General features: G+C 55.7%; 1 protein-coding gene across 1 annotated transcript in view; it reads right to left on the bottom strand.

Annotated features, from left to right (window-relative positions):
- Positions 1-4,325: 4,325 nt before the first annotated feature.
- GTF3C1 (general transcription factor IIIC subunit 1) overlaps positions 4,326-19,921 on the bottom strand; it is a gene marked incomplete at both ends in the record, with an annotated part of 65,807 nt that continues 50,211 nt past the window's right edge. Inside the window, 13 exons of the mRNA XM_080703435.1 lie at positions 4,326-4,529; positions 5,242-5,434; positions 6,289-6,340; positions 6,920-7,436; positions 7,979-8,268; positions 9,051-9,310; positions 9,911-10,198; positions 11,454-11,626; positions 11,858-11,951; positions 12,832-12,894; positions 15,393-15,505; positions 17,026-17,107; positions 18,221-18,363. Coding sequence (XP_080559561.1) covers positions 4,326-4,529; positions 5,242-5,434; positions 6,289-6,340; positions 6,920-7,436; positions 7,979-8,268; positions 9,051-9,310; positions 9,911-10,198; positions 11,454-11,626; positions 11,858-11,951; positions 12,832-12,894; positions 15,393-15,505; positions 17,026-17,107; positions 18,221-18,363 — 2,472 coding nt within the window. The remainder of the gene's footprint in view (positions 4,530-5,241; positions 5,435-6,288; positions 6,341-6,919; positions 7,437-7,978; positions 8,269-9,050; positions 9,311-9,910; positions 10,199-11,453; positions 11,627-11,857; positions 11,952-12,831; positions 12,895-15,392; positions 15,506-17,025; positions 17,108-18,220; positions 18,364-19,921) is intronic.

Here is a 19,921-nt window from a genome sequence, read left to right as displayed (position 1 = left end):
GAGGCCACGTCCTGCCCAGAGTCCACTGCGGCTGCTCGTGGCCTCCCTTGCAGAGGAGAGCCCTGCCCTCTCCCTGGGGCTGCGGTGCCCGAGTTGCCGCCACCCCATAGTGTAGCAGGGCCCTTCGTGGCCAGGCCAAGCTGCAGACGCACGGAGCGGGGTCCCCGGTGGAGTTGGGGCAGCGAGCTGTGACCTCTGCTCCAGGGAGCCCCAGAACTCTACCGACAGCGAAGGCATAAACAGCACGAACCCCCAACACAGAAAGTGTGGACAGAGAAGGCTCAGGGGCAAGACAGCCAGGTAGGATTTCCAGCAGGCCTGCTTACTACCTCCCGACATCGTGGAAGACATTTAGCCTCCTTCGGCCTCGGACATCACATGGGTATACTGATCAGATACTTCATAGGGCAGAGGCCAGGAATCCATATGGGGAAAGTGCCCAGAACGGGGTCTAGCAGGTTGCAGATGCTCAGGAAATGTTGCCTGATAATATCATTATTTTTACCGACAAGTCGTCCCACCCCAGCCAGCTTTTACAGGTTCCATCCTTAAACATGATCTGGCAAAACTCAAAGGATTTTTATAAGAAACAGGAGAAATCAGGCCAGCTTGGGCAGCTGCTGCCCCCTGCTGCTCAGTGCTGGAACTGGCGGAGGTGATGAGGCCTGAGCTCCAGCTCTCTGCCGCCCAGGGGGAGGGGGCGCGCGTGTGCATCTGCAGGGTGCGTGTACAGGGGACCTTATGATCTTCAGAGACCTGCAGCAGAAAATGAGGGCGGCCAGGACGAAAGGTGAACTGCGGTGTCTTCTTAATGCAGCAAGGGCTGACTTCTACTTCTGGGGTGGATGAGGGAGGTGGGGCTGGAGCTGTCACTGGCCAGGGAGATCCTACATTCACATACAAGCACACACACGTACACAGCCACACACATGCATGTACAAACATACCTTCGTACACATATACACAGGCACATCGAGAAAACCTTCTGCGCAGTGAGTCAAGGGACCAGGAAAAGGAGGGGTGCTCAGGGGGGTCAGGGGCACGGCTCAGCCAGTGTGGTACCCAGGCCTTCGTGAAGCAGGGCTGGGAGGGAGGGTGGGGCTCTGGCTCACACGGATTAAACAAGATCCTAGCTGCAAGGGAGGCTGAGCCCAGGGAGGCGGCCTGGAGGTGACCCGTGAAGCATGGGGCGGGGGCAATGTAATCCTCGTGAGAGGATGAAGTTTAATGCAGGACATCAGCACCGCAGGCTCTCTGCCGGTGTTGGAGGCAGCTGTGCACCCATGAATGCAGACGTGCAAGGGATGCTGTGGAGAAAAAGTGTGAGTTGTAGCATAACACTGGCACACTTACGTAACAAGGGCATCACAGGCCGGTGTCTTCCAGGGCCCGCACAGATAATATGTGGGTATGCGAAGGTCTGGGCAAGTCCTGGAGACAGAGCCCTTAGCCCTGTAACGTCCTGCGTGTGTAAAGAGAATGGATTTGCGTATTGCTTATTTAAGGAATAAGAAAAGAAAGAGAAAAGGATATGGAGGCCCAGTCTGCAGGCGAGGGGACCTGAAGCCACAAAGCCCAGGATACCTGGTCTCCCCGTGTCTGACACCCATCCAGCCTGCCCTGCGGTGGCGAATGGGTTTCTGCCAGGTCAGGAGTTTTGTCTAGCGGTTGGTGTTGAGCTTGTCTAAGGGTTTGGATGTGGAGTGCCCCCTCACCCTCATGGGAGCAAGCTGGCAAGGTTGGAAGTGGGGCTCGTTGCTGAGTGGGGCCCTGGGCGTGTGGCCCCGGGGACTAGGCACCTGTCCTCCTCCTGGGAGCTGCTTTTGGCCTCCATAGTGTGAGTGGAGGATTGCGTGCTCTCTGACACCTGCCACCTGAGTTCCCTGAGCTCAGCACCCCCAAAGCTCCAGAATTGCGAGCAAATAAATCTGTTCCTTCATAGGTTGTGTGGTCGGTCGTTTTGGGTTCCAGCCCGGAGAATGCTGAGACCAGGTGTTTCCTTCGTACTTGAAGTTCTTCAGGACTTGGCAGGTAGTGCTCCAGGTGTTCCACTCACTAGTATTTAGCCCCAGGCCCCTTCTTCATTTACGTTTCTTTTTTCTTTCTTTGGGTGCTGGGGATTAAACCCAGGGGCATTCTACCCCCAAATTACACTCCCAGCCCTGTCTATTTTGAAACAGGGTCTCAAGTTGCAGAAGGCCTTACTAAGTTGCTGAGCCTGGCCTCAAACCTGTGATCCTCCCGTCTCAACCTCCAAGTAGTGGGATTACAAGCGTGTGCCGCCACGCCTGGCTTCGTTTGTTTCGAGGCCGGTCACTGAAGGCCTCTCAGCTCACAACTGGTTGGCACTGTGATTGCTGGAGATCTTTGTGCACTGCGTGGAAGGACAGAGAGCTGCCTTGGATGGACAGAGGAGGGGCTGGATAGGCAAGCGGATGAGTGTGTGGGTGGAATGCTGGCTGGCGGGTGGGTGGGTGGGTGGGTGGACGGACAGGTGGGTTAGTGGATGATGGAGGCCAGGTGGCAGGGGAACAGGTAGGGGAGGTAGGTGGGTAGCCTGGGGAGAGAATGGGTCCAGAGAGAGTGGAATGCTGGGTGGTACTCACAGAAGCCCTGTCTTCTCTGCTTGACAGCTGTATCCGGAATGCCTATCTTCCTATCCCACATACGTGCCGACTGCCCCTTGCCTAGGAGGCACAGGGAGGCAGTACACTCCGCTGAGCCTTCCCTGTGCCCAGGCCTGGGCTCCTCAGCAGCTGGCCCTCCAATGGAGATGCTGTCTCCATCTTTCAGCAGAAAACAACTGAGACTGAGACCTGAACATCAAGGAGCTGAGGGCTGCTGAGTTCCCAAGCCTACCTTTCTGCCACCACATACTGCACTCCCAAATAGTGAGCATTTGCATGGTATTTTCTGCTCATAAAGCATATCATGCCCATTATTCTACTTGATCTAAAGAAATCCCACAGAACATCGCTTTTTAACACGAGAGTATAAATAAGAAAAAGGAGAAAAGAGGGGATACAGTCTTGACTGGCCCGGCTGCACCATCCCAGGTGTCCTTTCCCTCCTCAGGAAGTGTGGCCCAGAGGGCCTGGCCCTGGTCCTGCAGAGGGAGGCTGGAGACCCAGGGCTACGCCGGGTCAGAGGTCACCAGGTGTCACCGGGGCTCCCAGGGGCCTGTGTGGTCGGGCAGGTCCTGGTGGCGGGGAGGCCTTTCCCACCTACGGGGAGCGGTCTCTACCTGGAGCCTGACTGTGCTGTATGAAAGCTAGTTCCTTGTTGCTAGAACTTTCCATTTTTCAAGAGAAGCTACAAACCTAATTTTTTTTAAATGTGAGAACTCAAAATTTAAAGGATTTGGTTGCTAACTTACAATGACTGAGATGTGAGCAGGGGAGAACTTGGAGGGACCCTCCCAGGTGCCTGGCAGGGCGCTGGGAGCCCCTGGGGCAGCTGAAGGGAGGCTGCTGAGGTAGAGGGAGTGGGGGAGGGCTGCCCCTTCCTCCTGCCCAGAGACCACTCCCACCCAGGAAGGGGAGTGTCTTTCCTGAGCTCGCCCCAGCTGAAGCAGGGAATCCTCTCGGGATGAACAACTGTGTAGGAAATACACACACACAACAAGAAATGCATTTGACTTAACTTTAATAAAAAAAAAAAAATAAATACATGCCAGTGGGACTAGTTTATATGAGAAAAGAAGTTGAAAGAAAAAAAAGCAATAAAACTCAAACCTACAGGGAGCCCTCATTTCCAGCCAGGGCAAGGGGAGGTGGGCTGCGGGGGTGGTGGGGCTGCCCACCCTGGGCACCGCCAGGGGCTCAATCCAGACTCCAGGTGGGGATGTTCTGGATTGAGAGGAACAGGAGGCCCTGTTCTATGATGCCCCCATGAGGCCCTTCCCGGTGGCACTCGGGCGCTGAGGACCAGGCAGAGCCTGTGTGGTGGGAGGGTCTGGATGTGTGGTGGGCACAGGCGGGGAGAAGTGACGGGGTGGCCCCCTACCCTGGCCCCCACGGGCAGCACTGGGGAAGCAGAGGCCTGTGGCCACACCTGGGGGCTGCAGCAATAGAGAAGCCTGGGAACAAGAGGAGCCAGGCAAAGGGGATCAAAGTCGCCTGGCAGCTGCTTCACCGCATCTCAAGCTCACGGGCTCGGATGCGCAATGCCCGGTGTGAAGCAGGTGCCCCGGGCAGCCAGGGAGAGGCACAGAGCAGGCGGGCAGGGCTCCAGGATGGCGAGGAGCCGTGGGGCCTGGCTCTGGCCGAGCACCATCCCTGCTGTGGGGCCGGGCTGGCGGCCGTGGGCGGTGTAGTGTGGGTGCCCTATAAGTGGACCCACTTGTTCCAGTTGACCTCGTGGGGGAAGACGCGGCCCAGCCGGATGGTGCAGTCCACCGTGGGCTCGTAGAAGGCCATGGTGCTCTCGCTCGGGGCCTCCACCTCTTCTGCCACAGGCCTGGAGAAGAGTGAGACGGCCGTGGACTTTCTCAGAAAGCGCTTCCTGATGCAGCCCAGGAATTCCAGGCCCTGGAGAAAGAGCAGATACAAGGACTCAGGTGTGCTCCCTCCCTGCCTAACTGGGGACTTGCTCTTGAAACACCTATGGAACACACCCTCTGTACTAGGAGCAGCTTCCTGGAGCCCCCTGAATTGGGACTTCAGAGATGAGCGGGATCTACCAGGCAGTGTAGGCAAATGTAGGGTAGAAGCTCCAGCGCAGGGCTGGGGCCACTGTGCAAGTGTGCCTTCAGGACAGGTGCCAACAGGCTCCCCATGGCCAAAGTCGCCAGAGGATGGGTTTTGCCCAACTTGCAGGCGCCTGGCAGCTCAGAAAGCTCTAGCCTGAGCCACGAGCCGCAGCGTGATGAGGAGCTGGAGCCCTGGGCACAGGAGCTGCAAGTGCAGGGCAGCCCAGCCAGGCTGGGACAAAGTCCCTCCAGCTTGTGTTCCCAGACAGAGGATCTCTGCTACTGTGGCTTGGGAGCAGCACGGAGCGGCAGGACGCTGCGCAGCATGGCCCAGGACGGGGCAGGCTACTGACGGGGGATGAAAAGCACTGGGCCTGGTGTGGGCCTGGCTGGCAGGGCCTGGAGAGAGCAGCAGGCTGCGGAGGGCAGAGGCGAGCCAAAGTAAGTGGTGACGCCAGACCCTGCGGTAGAAGGCTCCTCGGGAGCCTGTCTCTCCCCCCCGCCCCCCAACCGGGCTTGGGTCACACAGTGCACACCCCACGGGGCCGCACCTGGAGCAGCTCCAGCACGGCGACGGGCTGCAGGACGCCCTGGTAGTACTGCAGCAGGCAGCTCTCGGGCACGCCGGGCCTGCTCATGATGTGGTGCAGCACGGCCTCCATCATCCCCTTGCACACCGGCACGTTCAGCTGGCCGTCCACGCCGCGCCACGGGCGGCCGATGAAGCAGATGTTCTCGCAGTCCCTGTGGGTGGTGGGGAGGAGTCAGGGCGGCGGGCAAGGTGGGGGCAGTTCAGCCACAGGTGGGCTGCTGAGGCTCAGGGAGGTCAAGGGCACAGGGCTGGGGGCCATTTACTTTCTAAACCCTCCCTCCTGTCTGGAGAGTGGAAGCCCAAGTCACACTGAGTGGGGACCTGCTCGGCTGCGGCCGTGGCCATGGCTGCCGAGTGCAGACATCCTCACGCAGCTCCACCTCCGTGACCTGGGCTGAGTTCTAGACACTTCCTTTTGAGAGTCTACTACAAAACCCAGGCCTGAGCAGCCACATGGCCCCGACAGACATGGCTGTGCCCTGCAAAGCCCAGGGACACGGAGCACTGGCCTGCCGAGCAGGACAATGCACGCCGAGAGACGCCCTCCAGGAAGGCCTCATGGAACCCGAATGTGGGGCTTAAGGGCGCGGCCCTCTGAGGTCAGGGCTCACGCCCAGTGCCACCTCAGCTCGGGGCGGCTGTCTGGGGGAGGGTGTGCATCGCTTGGCTGGCAGTCTGGAGCTGGCTGTGGGCCCTCTTCTCATCTGTAAATGGGGAGGACGCCACCTGTGGGCGTCAGGAGGCACCAGCAGTACACGTGTGCAAGTGTCCGGCTCTGCTTCTCGGAGAGCACTGTGGGTATTCTGGAAGGACATCATTGCCCCAGAGTCACCTGGGCACTGCCAGTCCCTGCCCACTGGGCCTTTCCAGGCCCCTGGCTGACAATAGTGTGGGCGTGCTGCCAAGCCGTGTCCCTGGAAGGGCCTCAGGCTCATCACTGACGCCTGGCCTCCTGCCTGGGCACCAGCGTTCCCTTGCTCTGATCTGGACCAAACCATACACTCACCTTTCTCTCGCCATCTGGGAGAGGCTGCCAGCTGCAGAGCTGTCCGTAAGCCCTGGAGGGGGAAAATGGGAGAGTTAAAAGCGAGAGGGCCCACTGCTTCCTCCCACATCTCTCTCAATGAGGGAACACGCTCCTGTAAGTGCTGGCTTCTGGGCTCTAGGGATAAAGCAGCAAACACAAGGTCCACGGTCCCTGCCCTCACAGGGCACCTGCACTCCTGAAGCCAGAAGACCCAGAAAGAAAGAGGAACAGGGCAGCATCCAGGCAGTGGCGCCCCATCCCAGCCCCGGGAAACTTTGTGCAGGGGATGCCAGCGAACATCTGGGAGCCCTGACCACAGGGCCACGGAAAGCCTGGAGGCAAACAGCCCAGACGGAAACAGAGAAGCCACAGGAGAGCAGAGCGCAGCTTCTGTGAGCAGCAGTCTGCAGCCCTGGTGGTTAGCCCTTACACCAGGCTCAGCCTTCCAGAGCCCCCAGCTCTCTGCACATGCAGGCACCGCTCTGAGAATTCAGGGAGCTTTCGCCCTCTAGTGGGCCTGTGCACTGGGCTGGGATGTGAACAGCTGACGCCACTTTGGGACAGGGCCAATCAAGTTGGAGGACAGAAATGGGTGGGGTGGGAGAGGTACCTCTGGAGTCTTCAGAGCCCTCTGGAAGCTGGGCCTGACAGCTCAGTTGCTCCTGGCCTAGGGAGCTGGTGTCTATGCTCACACCCTCTGGGTCCTCCTGCCCAGGCTCCCCTGCAGCTGTGTCTTCAGGAGATGGGGTCAAAGCCACGGCCTGGGTTTCTGCATCTTCTTCTGCCCCGGGCCTGGTGCTGAGGGCCAAGCGCACGTCCTGAAGCGTGGGCCTCTTTGCTGGCGGGAGCTGGGCACCCTCGGGGTCAGGCTCACTGCCTTGGCTCGCCCAGGAGACACGCCTCTTGGTGCTCTGGGGGCCGTGAGCTGGTGAAGCCAGCCCCTCGGGGGCGCCGTCCTCACTGCCAGGCCCCTCTGGGGCTCTGGCCTGAGGGTCTTCTGGAGCGCTAGCATCCTCCTTGTCTCTCAGCCGCACTGAGTGCAGGAGCCAGGGCCGGGCAGAGGCCATGGCCACCAGGCGCACGGTGTTGCTGCCAACTTCCAGCACCTGACTGTGCTCTAAGAGGTCCTAGGAGAAGCAGAGGCACAGCAGTCTGCGCGGGAACAGGAAAAACCATCATCCCTCCCCGGGCTCCGAGTTACCTCACAGGGCTCCGATGTACCAAGAGTTTAATGAACCATTAGGTTCTCTGTGAACAACATTTCCTGCCCTCAGAGAAGCTCACTGGATAACCACAAACACTGCTTCCAGTCTGCCTCTGGGGAAGGCAGCGGTGGACAGTTTCCTGGAGCAGCCCTGTCTGTCCTCCAGGCCTCCTAGTGCCTTGGGCTGCAAGGCCCGAGCTGGCCCCTCACTCCACACAGGACAGCCAGGAGGACGCCTACACAGCACCACTGGCTGCTGGCCAGGCCAGGCAGGATACGCCCATCCAGGGCTTGGCCAACCCAGTGTTCAGGAGGACTTGGGTGAAATGTCCTGATTTTACAATGCTACCACTAACTCAATGTTTAAAAAGACAAAAATAACACATCACCACATGCCCCAAACCAGGGGCAGAGCCTCTGGCCTGTGGCCTGCATCTTCTGCAGCTAACCTGCAGCACGGCTCACCTGGACATAGGCTTCGAACGTCCTGGTGCGCCTACCCGCCGTCCTCTCCAAAGCCCAGAACTGTCTGCTCAGCCTCTCCTTGTCAATTCCGAAACAGCCCGTGGCTGCGATGGCCTGCTGGATCTCCAGGGCAGCAGCCACGTCTTCAGGGCCATACCCAGCCTGCTCCACCTGGCGGGCGAAGTCCTCTATGCTGCGGGGGTTTCCTGGGGGATCTATCAGCCTGGTGAATGTGTCAGGCAGGCAGGAGGTCCCCACGGTTAGCTCTTCCAGGGAAGTGGCCGCAAAGGCTAGGAGAAGATCAGAATGAGCCCACAGAAGCCCACTCCCACACCAATGCCTGCATGATGCTGAGGCAGGGCTGCTCCAGTGCCAACCTGCTGCGCACTGAATGGCCATGGGGCCAACTTCAGGGGGACATATTGGGCCTGGCAGTTGAACTCCTGATGTGTGACCCTGGGCTCCCAACTGCAGCTCCTAGACTGGATGTCCCTGGCCAGCAGGACTCCTGCTTGAGACGTACAGAGCAGGACACAGAAGCTGGGGCTGAGGACCGAGGACTGTACTGCCCAGTGCTCTGGGGGGCAGGCCCCAAGACCAGCTACCCTGGGCCCAACCTTCCTGAAGCTCTTATGTTCACTGTTCCTCACACCCCGAGACCCCAGGTGCCTTCCTGTACACGCTCACTTTTGTTTCCACACCCACACCCAGGGCCAGTTTCTCTTGCTTCCTAAAAGTGATGCCTCTGCCAAGCCCAAAGTCTATAGATCATCAGTATATACTGCCCAGTACAATCTCCAGACAGCACAGAATTCTAACTGTGGGTAAACACCAACAGTAAACACCGCCAGCCTCAGCCATGGCTGCAGTCACGCTGTCGGCCGAGGACGGAAAGGGATGGGGGGGGTGAGCGGGAAGGGGAAGGGGGCGTCTCCAGACACAGACACGCGCCCCTCCGGGTGGCTAAGGGTAGCAAGTGTTTCCCTCGTGTCTGCGGTGGCTTGGAGCCTGGAGGTGCGCCTTGTCTGGGTCCCAGGATGGGGACTCCTCCCCAGCGCGTTGGGGCACTTACCAGTGGGCGTGAGCCGGGTGGGCGCAGGGGTGCGGCGGAGCCGGAACTTCACCTGGCAGGAGTTGACCACAACGCTGTCATTGGGGTTGAGGTTGCGGGTGCTGATGAGGCTGGGCGCACAGTAGCCCCGCATGAGCAGGTACTTGGTGTGGGAGGCCTGATGGGCTTTCACCTCTACGCCCTGGCGCTTGCCTCCCGAGCTTTCGTCCAAGTCTTCTTCCTCGTCGTCTTCATCGTCCAAGCCCCCGTCCTTCCCTAGGCTAGGAGAGAACGAGGCCAGGCTAGCCGCGGCCCAGCCTGCCTGCTGCTCCAGCTGCCTCTTCCCCATTTGGGGTGGGGGCCTCTGCGGCTGCGCACTGGTACCCAAAGGTCAGAATGAAGCCACCCCTGATCCACTGCCTCTCGCCTTCCCACAGTCACACTGCCCCTTTCCACACGCCCATGTGTCTGCAAGGGTACTCCCCTTGCCTGAAAGCCTCACGGTCTGTTCCAAAGTCCCCACCTTTCCAGGAAGGCTCAGCTCCGTGCTGCTACCCCACAGGCCAAGCTGATCTCTTTCTCTGGCAGGCTCCTGGGGCCCTGGGAAGCGGCCGCAGACCTCTGACACGGCCCCCTAGTTCCTAGTTATGAATCTGCGAGGCCCTGTCCCCACTGCCTCTCCCTGCTCTGCTTCATTGGGCCAACTAGCACAGGCACAGAGCAGCAAGACTCAGTACGTGTGTGCTGAACGCAGAAAGACCAGACGACTGAGCAAAAGCCTCCAATGCCGCAGCAACGAGGCCACGGCGGTGCCGAGGCCCAGTCCGCACTGCTCTCCGAGGCGGGCCGGCCTCCGGGCCGCAGCCGACACGGGCGCTTACCCCTTCATGACCTCACTCTCCACCACGGAACTGTCCACCACCACGATCTGCTCTGGGATCCTGACATCCACGGCCACGAGGCCCAGGGAGAAGAGGGTTAGTGCTGTCACGCAGTGCCCGCCAGGGCCGTCTAGAGAAAAGGCCACCAGGTCGCTTGGGGGGTCAGTACTATCCTGATCTTTGAAAGAGAAGTGATCAGGCAGGTCCGCCTTGCCAGCAGCCCGGATTCTGTCGTAGAACTGGAACGACTCCGTGCAGATGGTGCTGGGAAATCGCCACGTGAAAAGCCTACGTGGATAAAGAGACAGGAAGGGCTCGTGGTGCCTGCCGGCGGCCTTCGTTTTGGCCCCAGGCACACAGAATCGTCAAGGTCAAAACTGCACACATGGTCTCCCGACCCCCTTTCCCACCCCAGCTGCTGGGGTGCAGCTGTACCTTCCCCACCTGCTCAGAGCCTCTGAGGTAGGATCCCGTTTTTCCATCTGACCCAGGAAGCCTAACCTAGAGCCCTGCACTTCAGCTCCTGGGCACCCACCATAAATAGCTCTGACCCAGAAGGAGGCGTGCCCATCAGGACAATAATCTTTACACAAAGGCAGCTCTGAGCTCACACAGGGATGGAAGGACCCAGGTGTTTAGTCCCACTGTGGAAGGCACCACAGAAAGGGTGCCCTGGGCTTGTCAGGAGGGTGACTCTGACACTGGAGCAACGGTCAGAGAAGGGACCCAAGGGGTCCTGCTATCTGCTGAGCACTGCCTGTTCAGATGGCAACCTGCAGTCTGGAGGTGCTGCTCAAGGCCAGGTGGCTGCTAGACTCCAGGCCTGTGTCTGCTTCCCAGAGCAAAGGAGCTGAGGGTCTTGAGGGCGAGTGTTTAGGAAGGAAGTGCCTATAGTAACAGGCAAAGGGGTCCGGTGCCATCTCCCAGTGCCTACATGTAGCCCTGAGGCAGACCCGAGGGACACCGCTCCCTAGCTCCTAGTCATGGATCTGCGAGGCCCTGTCCCCACTGTCACTCCCTGCTCTGCTTCATCGGGCGAACTAGCGCCAGGCACAAAGGAACAGGACTCAGTACGTGTGTGTTGGAGCATGAGACCCCTCGGGGACACTGCTTGGGGGTCTTAAAGGACCTCTGCATGTGGTTAGGATGCTGGAGGCCAAACATGCAGGCACACCTAGGCCTGCAGGGATGCTTGAGGGGTGCTGTGAGATGGGCCTGCAGACCAGGAGGCCCCACGTTTCCAAGCTGTGTGGGGCACCAGGTTATACCAGCTGGGAGAGTTGCTTCTAACCAGACCAGCTTTTAAAGTAGAAATGGATTTTGTCCCACATGTCAGGAAAGGGAAAGAGACTATCTGCTAAATGGCCATGCCCTAACAGAGCCCTGAAGAGCTCAGGCCCTGCTCTGGCACAGGGAGGGAGAGCAGGCATCACCAGAGGGTTCCTTCCTGGAGGCTGCATGGCACTCGTGAGGCCCCGCACTCTGGTGACGCTGTTTGCAGAGGGCCAGGCTCAGCCTCTGACTGCCCCGGGTGTGTGCTCACCGGTAGTAGGACTGGGACAACTGGTAAGACATCGGCACGAAGGGCAGAGCCCGGTTTTTCTTTGGGCCCAGTGAGTGGTTGACGCGGCGCCGGTTAACCAAGCTCCTCTTCTGGCACTCCATGAAGGCCTTCACCAGCACGTGCTCCTTGTACTCCCGGTAGAGGCGGAAGGTCTGCAACACAGCACGGGGGTGGTGGCTGAGCAAGGCCCGGCCCAGGGGAGGGCGGGAGTGCGCAGTACACAGAAGCCATGGTGGGGGTCACTCACAGGAAAGCAGGGGATCAGGATCAACTGGGAGAGAGATGGGAGAGGGGAGAGGGGAGAGGGGAGAGGGGAGAGGGGAGAGGGGAGAGGAGAGAGAGAGAGAGAGAGAGAGAGAGAGAGAGAGAGAGAAGGCACCCACCTGGAATGACTGGCAGGATTTCATCTGATTGTTGGAGAGGGACAGTGTGCTCTGGATCAGGTTCTGCAGCACTAGGAAGTGGATGTCATCCACGCTGAAAGAGAGGGAGTGCGGGGCCGTGAGGGCGCCGGCCCAGGGCACTGCTCGCCTGGGGGACATGGTTCTGTGAAAGGCTTGGCATCTCACAAAAAAGGGACCTGGATGCCCAAACTAGTCACAAAACAAAAAATCAACGGCACTTTTTAGGCCTCACTGATGGTAAGTTTCACAGGAAGAATTTTTTTTTGCTAATGGGCAGGATTTGCAGGACAGAAAGGCAGTTAGAGTGCTTATGTTTTCTTTCCTTCCAATTCTTAATGAGTTTTCTCCAAAGAGTATTGTTTCTCATTGAATTACAGAATTAAAACTGAATTATGGATATTGATTATACATGATGGGGTGGAGACAAAGCTGAGCTTTGAGTTTTGATTTGGAAAGCTCACAATTCAAACCCTTTTCAGATCTACCTTGGGGGTAGGCCAGTGATATTTGAATTCACAGGATGGCAAATGTTTTCTGCAAAGGGCCAGATAATAAATGTTTTAGAGGCTGAAACAGGAAGATCACAGGTTGGAGGACAATCTCAGCAAGTAGTAAGACTCATCAACCTAGTGAGACCCTGTTTCTAAATAAAAACAAAACAGGGCTGGGGATATAGCTTGGAGTTGTAGAATGTCCCTGGGCTCAATCCTCAGTATCATGAATAAATAAATAATAAAATAAACAAATATTTTAGTCTCTGTGAACTACATGTACTCTGCTAAAGCACCTGAGCACAGACCAAGAGAAGAACACGGAGAACTTTATTGTTCCAATAAAGTTTCATTTATGGAAACGGCTGGCAGGCTTGGTTTGGCCCTAGACTAAGCCTGGCTGGGTTGTAGGCAACCAAATCAAGTCCTTGAGGGAAAGGTACTCTGGATATCAACACTCACCTATTAAGTTCATCCTCTTTCTGGATTTGTTCTTTTTCATCTCCAATTGCCAACACTCGGTATCTGAGTAAGAGACAGAAGAGCAAGTCTTTGCTAAGTGAGCGGAAGCTGGGTCCTCACGGACATTTATTGGCTGAAGTGTCGGGGTAAATGTCAAACTCTGTCCATGAAACTAAATGAGTGCGTTCCCCGTTCACCCTTCGGATGGGCCAGTTACCAGGAGAGCTGAGCAAATGAGGAATGCTCACTTAGTTATGAAGCCGCAGCGGAAAGCGTGCATTGGCAGGGGCCACTGTGCACTGTAACGGAGCCGGACGTGAACGGTGGGCTCATTGTGGTAACAACAAACAGGAGAAAGGGGACAGAAAATACCCAAAAGTAATCCAAGAAGGCTGGTCACAAAGAAGCAGAGTGGACGAGTGGTTATCAGAGGCTGGGAGGAGGTGGGAGGGGAAAGGGACAGAGCTGATCAAAGGGACCCAAGCCGACTCCTCAGGAAAACTGCAGGAATCAGGTTTAGTGACATACTGCACTGCATGGAGACCACAATTGAAAACAACTATTGTGTATTTTCAAATTGCTGAAAGAATGGATTTTTAATGTTTTTACCACACACAAGGTGATGGGTGTATTAAGCTAATGTAATATTTCTGTGATGAACACATCCATTTTGTGTTGTACCTTCTTAACGCATATAATTATCATTTGCCAATTTAAAAAATCTAAAAGAGAGTAACTATATTAGATGGCAGAATGGCAGATTATTTCCTTGTCTCTTTTTTGAGCTTCATGTAATCACTTACTGGTTTTATACCACGCAAAATAAATTATAAAACTAACTTTTAAAAAAACAGCCATTTATGAGATGTTTCTTTGGTTTCTAGAAAATCAAAGTAAAAATTCATCTTTTTAACAATAAGTTCCTTTTAAAATCTACTGCCAAGAACAAACACTTTTTGGAGAAACATGTGAAATATCTTTAGTCAAACAGGAGAAACATAGAGGGAGGCCCTTCCTAGTCTGCCTTGTTTCCGGAATGCTCAGAATCAGAACTTGTGCTAGATGGTTACATCTACAACTTCTTCTTTCCTCTAAATGGCGCCTGCTTTCTCCTTTAAAAATCTTATTTTTGGAGCCGGGCGTGGTGGCGCACACTTGTAATCCCAGCATTCGGGAGGCTGAGACCTGGAGGATCGCGGTTCGCGGACAGCCTCAGATACTTAGTGAGGCTCTCTGCAACTCAGTGAGACCCGGTTTCAAAATAAAGAGTAAAAAAATAGGGTAGGGGATGTAGCTCCGAGGTCAAATGTCCCTGGGTTCCATCCCCAGACCCGCAAAAAAAAAAAAAAAAAAAAAAAAAAAAAATCATATTTTTGTGTGTGGTACCAGGAATGTTCGGAACCCAGGGATGTTCTACCTTTGAGCTATACCCCAAACCTATTTTATCTTTTTTTTTGAAACTAGGTCTCACTATTTGTTGAGGCTGGCCGTGAACCTGTGATCCTTCTGTTTCAGTCTCCCAAGTACTGGGATTACAAGCATGAACCCATATGTTTGGCTCCTTTTAAAATCTTTAGCTGTCCTCTTAGGACTAAAAGTTGCCCCATACCTACACTGAAGATATGTTGGGACATAAATTACAAATAGGCAAGCAGGCAACTATAACATCTTTAAGACTGAACATAAACCATGCCATTTGGGAATCCTAGGGAATAGCTTACTGCAAAAACAAAAATAGAACCCAGCAAACAACTAAAGCGTGTGAACTCAAAATACCTATGGTAGCATTCTTAGGCCTGGCAAAGAGTGGTCATGACCTGAATAACTCGGTGGACAAATGAAAGGACGTTATCTCTGACTGAAGTGCAGCGCCCAAGGCTGCGCAGTTCACAGACAGGGGAACTGACCGCTTAACACTGTCTCTATACAGAAAGAAAACAGAAATATGGGGGCTACAGCTTTTATAACGAGGATGGTGGAGAGAAGGGATTCACATTTAGAAGACGCAAAGACAACAGGCCTAGTTCACAGAACTTAAGACTTCAAATTCACAGGGCCCTATGTTGAAACCTGAGCATGTTCTTCCAGACCAAGTGACTGCAAAGAGTAGGACTGTGAAGTCAGTCACTGCCACCCAAGTTCAAATCCTGGTCCTGCTCCTCAAGAGCACCATGACCCTGGGCTTAAATACGAGTGCACACCCCTCCCCTGGGCACCAAGACCTGTCAGACCCTGCGGCATGGGGGCCGCAGCCCTAAACACATGCCAAGAGACCGTACCCCCTCTTCCTTCCTTCTATCTCAGAATTTGCTCATATTTAGAGAGAAAAAGCAGCAGAAAGCACAGCAGTCAGGCGAGGGGGCCTGCAATACCCAGGCAGCGCAAGCGTAGTGGGAGAACAAGTGCACGCGCCCAGAGGTGCCAGGAATGGCAGCTCTTCCCCCGGGAAGACAAGCTGGTCTCCAGAGGGGCAGCTGTGAGGACAAACACCACCAGGCAGGTGCCGCGGCCTCACAGACCAGCGGACGAGGGGCGGGTCAGCCAGCGCAGGAGGACCTCACCTGGCAAACAGCTCCTCCAGAGTGTCCGGGATTTCAAGGTTAGAATTCCTCAGGGCTGAACTGAACTTCACTTTGAGCTTCTCCACAAATTCTTTAAACTCCTTGGCACAAACCTACGGCATGAAAAAGTGGGATGTTGACCCCTTCTCTCTGCAGGAAGGTCTGGGCCCGGCACACCAAAGGAACACCGACACATGTCTGTGGCACCGAGCACTCTGCCTTCTGCTTTCCCCACCTGTCCTAAGAAGACCCACACAGGGGTGGGCAGATGTGCACCACTGCATCAGGCAGCTGGAGCACCTGGTGTCAGTGGATGCTAGTGGTCCTCACGCCTGTATCCTGCTCTCTCCCCAGCCCCAGAGACAGCCTCAACCGTGTTCCACACTGTCCCCAGAATGCCCACTGGCACCTCCAGTGTGAGGGGACCTCCTCCCTGGAGCAGCAGCGGGGACCCCCTTTCTCCTCTAGCCTCACGACTAGACTCCTCTACCCCACCCCCAGCACACCTGCAGCACAGCTGCCTCAGGCCATCCCCATCACCGCCTCACCACCTCGCACCTCCAACTCATACCCCATGCATCCAGAAAGGCCATTCTAACAAGCACACTGGCCAATGCCCTCAGCGGCACACACTGCTGGAGCCCTGTTTTCCACCCACACTTTCTTTTTAGTGGACCCAGCCCTGATCTGGTTTGGAGAGGAGGACGCCTTGCTTCCTGGGATGGACCAGGATAGTCTTGGCCACTCTCCACCCCTGTGCTGAAAAACTGCTGCCAGGGGCTTCTGGGAGAGACTCTCCCCTTAGACAGGGGCTGAAGGGCCCCCCAGCACAACCTTTCTCCACCTCTGAGTGCCCAAGCTCGACTGGTGAACCTACAACCCGAGGTCGGGCATCAGGACGGCAAGCTGGTCTGGAGAGGGGGGTGGCAGACCGAAGCTGGGGGCCTGTGATGTCCCTGCATTGCTGTACCTGCCCAGGGGCAGCACTGTTACTTCCTGACCATCGGCAGGTGGGACAAATGAAGCCGTAAGCCCTCAGAGTGCTGGATTTTTGTCACTTGCTCCCCAAAGCATTCAGTGGCCTGTGCTTCCTCTCTCTGAGAGCTGGCTGCACTGTGCTGTGATGACTCCTCACTGGCCTGCAGCTCCTGCTGGGGAGGGGCTGCATCTCCTCCTCCCTGGGCCTCCCAGCACCAGGCTCGACGCCCAGCAGAGCCCAGGGTAGAGATGGATGTGCAGACTCTGAGCCAAGGAGCAGAGCATCTGGGTCTGCCCAGAGCCTCCTTCCTTGTCAGCCACCGCCAGACCCACCCGTCAGCAAACTTAGAGGGAGCTTTTCAGAGAATCCAGCTGTTTGTAATTTCCAAAGAGCTGTCCTATTTCCTTAACGAAACAGGCTCGAGGCACCACAGTATTTCAAAGCGGCAGGTCCAAGTCTAATCATCTTTAAAAACGGATGCTTGCAGCTAGATCAAATGAGGTCCAAAGCCAAAGGCCTGACAAGTGGATTTTCCAAATGAGCAGGAAAAGACTCCCTGCTTGTGAGGCAGGCGAAGGCGCGTGGGCCGAGGGCCAGGCCAGCTCCTCAACTCCTGCTTTCAGAGCAGGCAGGCTCTTTCCTCTCAAGGCCTACCTTCGGGTCTTCGTAATCACATTTTCGATTCATGAAATCCCCAACGAGTGCTTTATCCTGGTACACCTCAGCCAGGCAAACCCTGCAGAACGGTAATGCAGAAACAGTCTTGGAAACACACCCAGGTCTATGTTCGGAATGTCGGGAGCTCCCTGCCCTCACGTTTCTGCCTTGTGTCTGCTTGGACTCGCCTGACTTGGAAAGAGCCGGACCCGATCCAAGCTGAGCCAGTCACTGCTTACATCTTACAGCCAGGCTTCTCTAAGCTTCCGTCCTCCACCAGGAAACTGAGAACAGAACCTCCGGCACTTAAGGAATTGGCCAGGACCAAGCGAGGCGACCAACAGGAAAGCATGTTGTAAAGTTGTGAATGATCAGACAGGCTCTGGTGTCTACTGTTGCTCGGAGCTCTACCCTCCAGACCCTGTCCACCCCACGAGTCCTCCTATCCTGTGGTGCCAGGAAAGCCTCCCTCATTCCAACAAAAAGGAAGAGGACACTCAGAGCCACAGGGAGCTTGGCAGTAGAGACTGTCCTTCTACTTCAGAGCTGGGTAAGGAAAAGAAACCCCAGGGGTCACCCCCACCCCAAGGGCTGGGGCAGACAGGACAGGCGTGGCCGAGCTTCATACTCTCATCCTACTTCACAGGAGAAAACAGCTTCTGTGTGAACAAATACCTCATCCCTGGCACCAAGTTCTGGAGATCTATGGTGAGGACAGAGCCCCAGGCAGGCCGAGGGCGCCTGTTGGGGCTTAGGGAGCCCTAGTTTCAGCTCACTCCGTGCACTGACCATCACCTGACCAACTTGCACCCACTCTGGGCCCATTTCTACTTCCAGGAGGGAGCTGTGTGCTGGGCTGACCAGGGCGTTAAAGCAGCAGTGTGATGGGCCTCTGCCTCCACGCCACCATGTGCTGGTCACAGGATGATCAGGACTGAGCCAGCCCCGGCGGTCTGGTTTTTCACCTACTTCACAAGGATGCCCCAAAGTCCAAATAAAAACCAAGCATACGAAAGCACCCAGAATGTCCCTGGCCCTTGGAAAGTCAAGGGCAGCCCCATCCACCGACTCTCACCCAGTGTGCTACGGCTGGAGTTCACACCAGAGTCTGGAGCAAGTGGGATGAGAGAGAACAGAGCAAATAGACGCACTGGAATGACCCTGGAGGGACTGGACTGCAAATACGGCTTACTTATAGTTCAGATAGGCCTGCGGGTTTTTGACTATGTAGCGAGCCCTTCGTCCAACCGAGTGAGATGTTTTATCCAAAGACTCTTCAAAGGTAGCGTGCAAAATGTCCCGCACAACCTGCCAGGGCACAAACGGGCCCTTCACCTGGATCAAACACAGGAACAAGAGAGAAAAATCAGTAGGCAGGGCCAACATATAGGGAATTAATGAAAATCTGTCGGGAAAAAAACATGTTCCAGGGAACCTCTTTTTTCCAGAGTATTCAAAGCTGTCACCTCACATTTACCCAACTGCATTGGCTTGGCCTCAGTTGTGTGCCTGGCACTGAGCGAGGCCTAGGGAGAGGAGAGGAGAGGCCCAGGGGAGAGCATCTTCTGGCAAGTACACTGAGAGGTGTTCTGGGGTCTCTGTGCTATTGACTGGAAGGTCATGCAATACAATAAGGGGGCTTATACAAGCATCCGATGTGCTCAGGTGGAGTTTTTATTTTTTTATTTTTTGGTGGTACTGGGGTTCCTGGAAGCCCTTCTAACTCTGGGCTACACTCCCAGACCTATTTTTACATTTTTATTTGGAAACAGGGTCTCCTAAGCCAGCGCGCACGGCTGGCTTCGAACCTGCGCGATCCTCCTGTCTCTGCCTCCCAAGCGCGGGGATTACAAGCGTGCACCACCATGCCCAGAATAGGAGGAGTTTTAAAGGCGACATTATGTATGTGCTCAGAGACATTCTGTATGGTGTGCTTTCTATTACATGAATATAAATAGAATGCACTAAGTTAGCAGACCTAGAATATCTCAGAAAATAACACATAGGAAGGGACTTGATGACAGATTGATTTCTTATAACCACAAGACTGAAATGACCCAAGAAGACAGTGCAAGTTCTGGCAAGGGGAGTGGAGGTTCCACCAATGATGGGCCATGGGGACCCTCCCAGCTTCTGCAGCTACACTGGTGGTGGTGGAGAGAGGCTTCCACCAACACTGCAAGAAAAAAGACACTGCAGGTGCAAAGAACAAAAATTAGAGATGGCAATGGACAACAGGGTATCAGCTGGGCTCTTCCTTGGAGAAGGAGCTGGGTTTGAATTTGGGAGCCTGGGGTGAGGGAATGCAGAGCAGAGGGTCAAGTGAAGGAACCTAATGAGCTCACAGGCAAAGAGGACTGAGGGTCCATGACCCTGACTGAGTTTTTCAGTGGGCCCTAAGACCAGGACATGTGCGGCTCTTGGGACACTGCCTCGTCCACTCTACTTGAAGGCATGACTCCCTGGAAGGGGCCTGTGGCTGGATGGTGGTGGCTGAACAGTTGTCTACACCTTGCTACAAACTGACACCAAGTAGCAAGAACATGTACACCAGGAGCCAAAGAGGCCCTTTGGAGGGTGGGTAGGGATGAACTCAGGCTGGGGCTCAGACCCTCCCACGACATCAGAGGGGAAGAGCTTGCTAGACAGAGAGTGAGGCACCGCCCACCAGCCCAGGACAGGAAGGAGGCAGCGCGTGTGGGGACTGTGGCGCAACCAACAGACTGTGTGACTGCTGGGTGATGGCACCAGGCTGGGGGCTTCAGACAGAAAAGCAAATGAGGATTGTCTCTGCCTTGGGGATGGCCACTCTGGTGGCCGGGGCCTCAGAAGCAGCAAGCCAGTGTGTGAGCAGATCCAGGGAGAGGGAGAGCTGAGCAGTGGCTTCCACTTG

The sequence above is a fragment of the Muscardinus avellanarius genome (genome assembly GCF_963383645.1).
Source record: "Muscardinus avellanarius genome assembly, chromosome: 10".
NCBI classification, from domain to species: Eukaryota; Metazoa; Chordata; class Mammalia; order Rodentia; family Gliridae; genus Muscardinus; species Muscardinus avellanarius.
The sequence above is the reverse complement of the archived record's forward strand: the minus strand, read 5'-3'. Positions and strand labels throughout refer to the sequence as shown.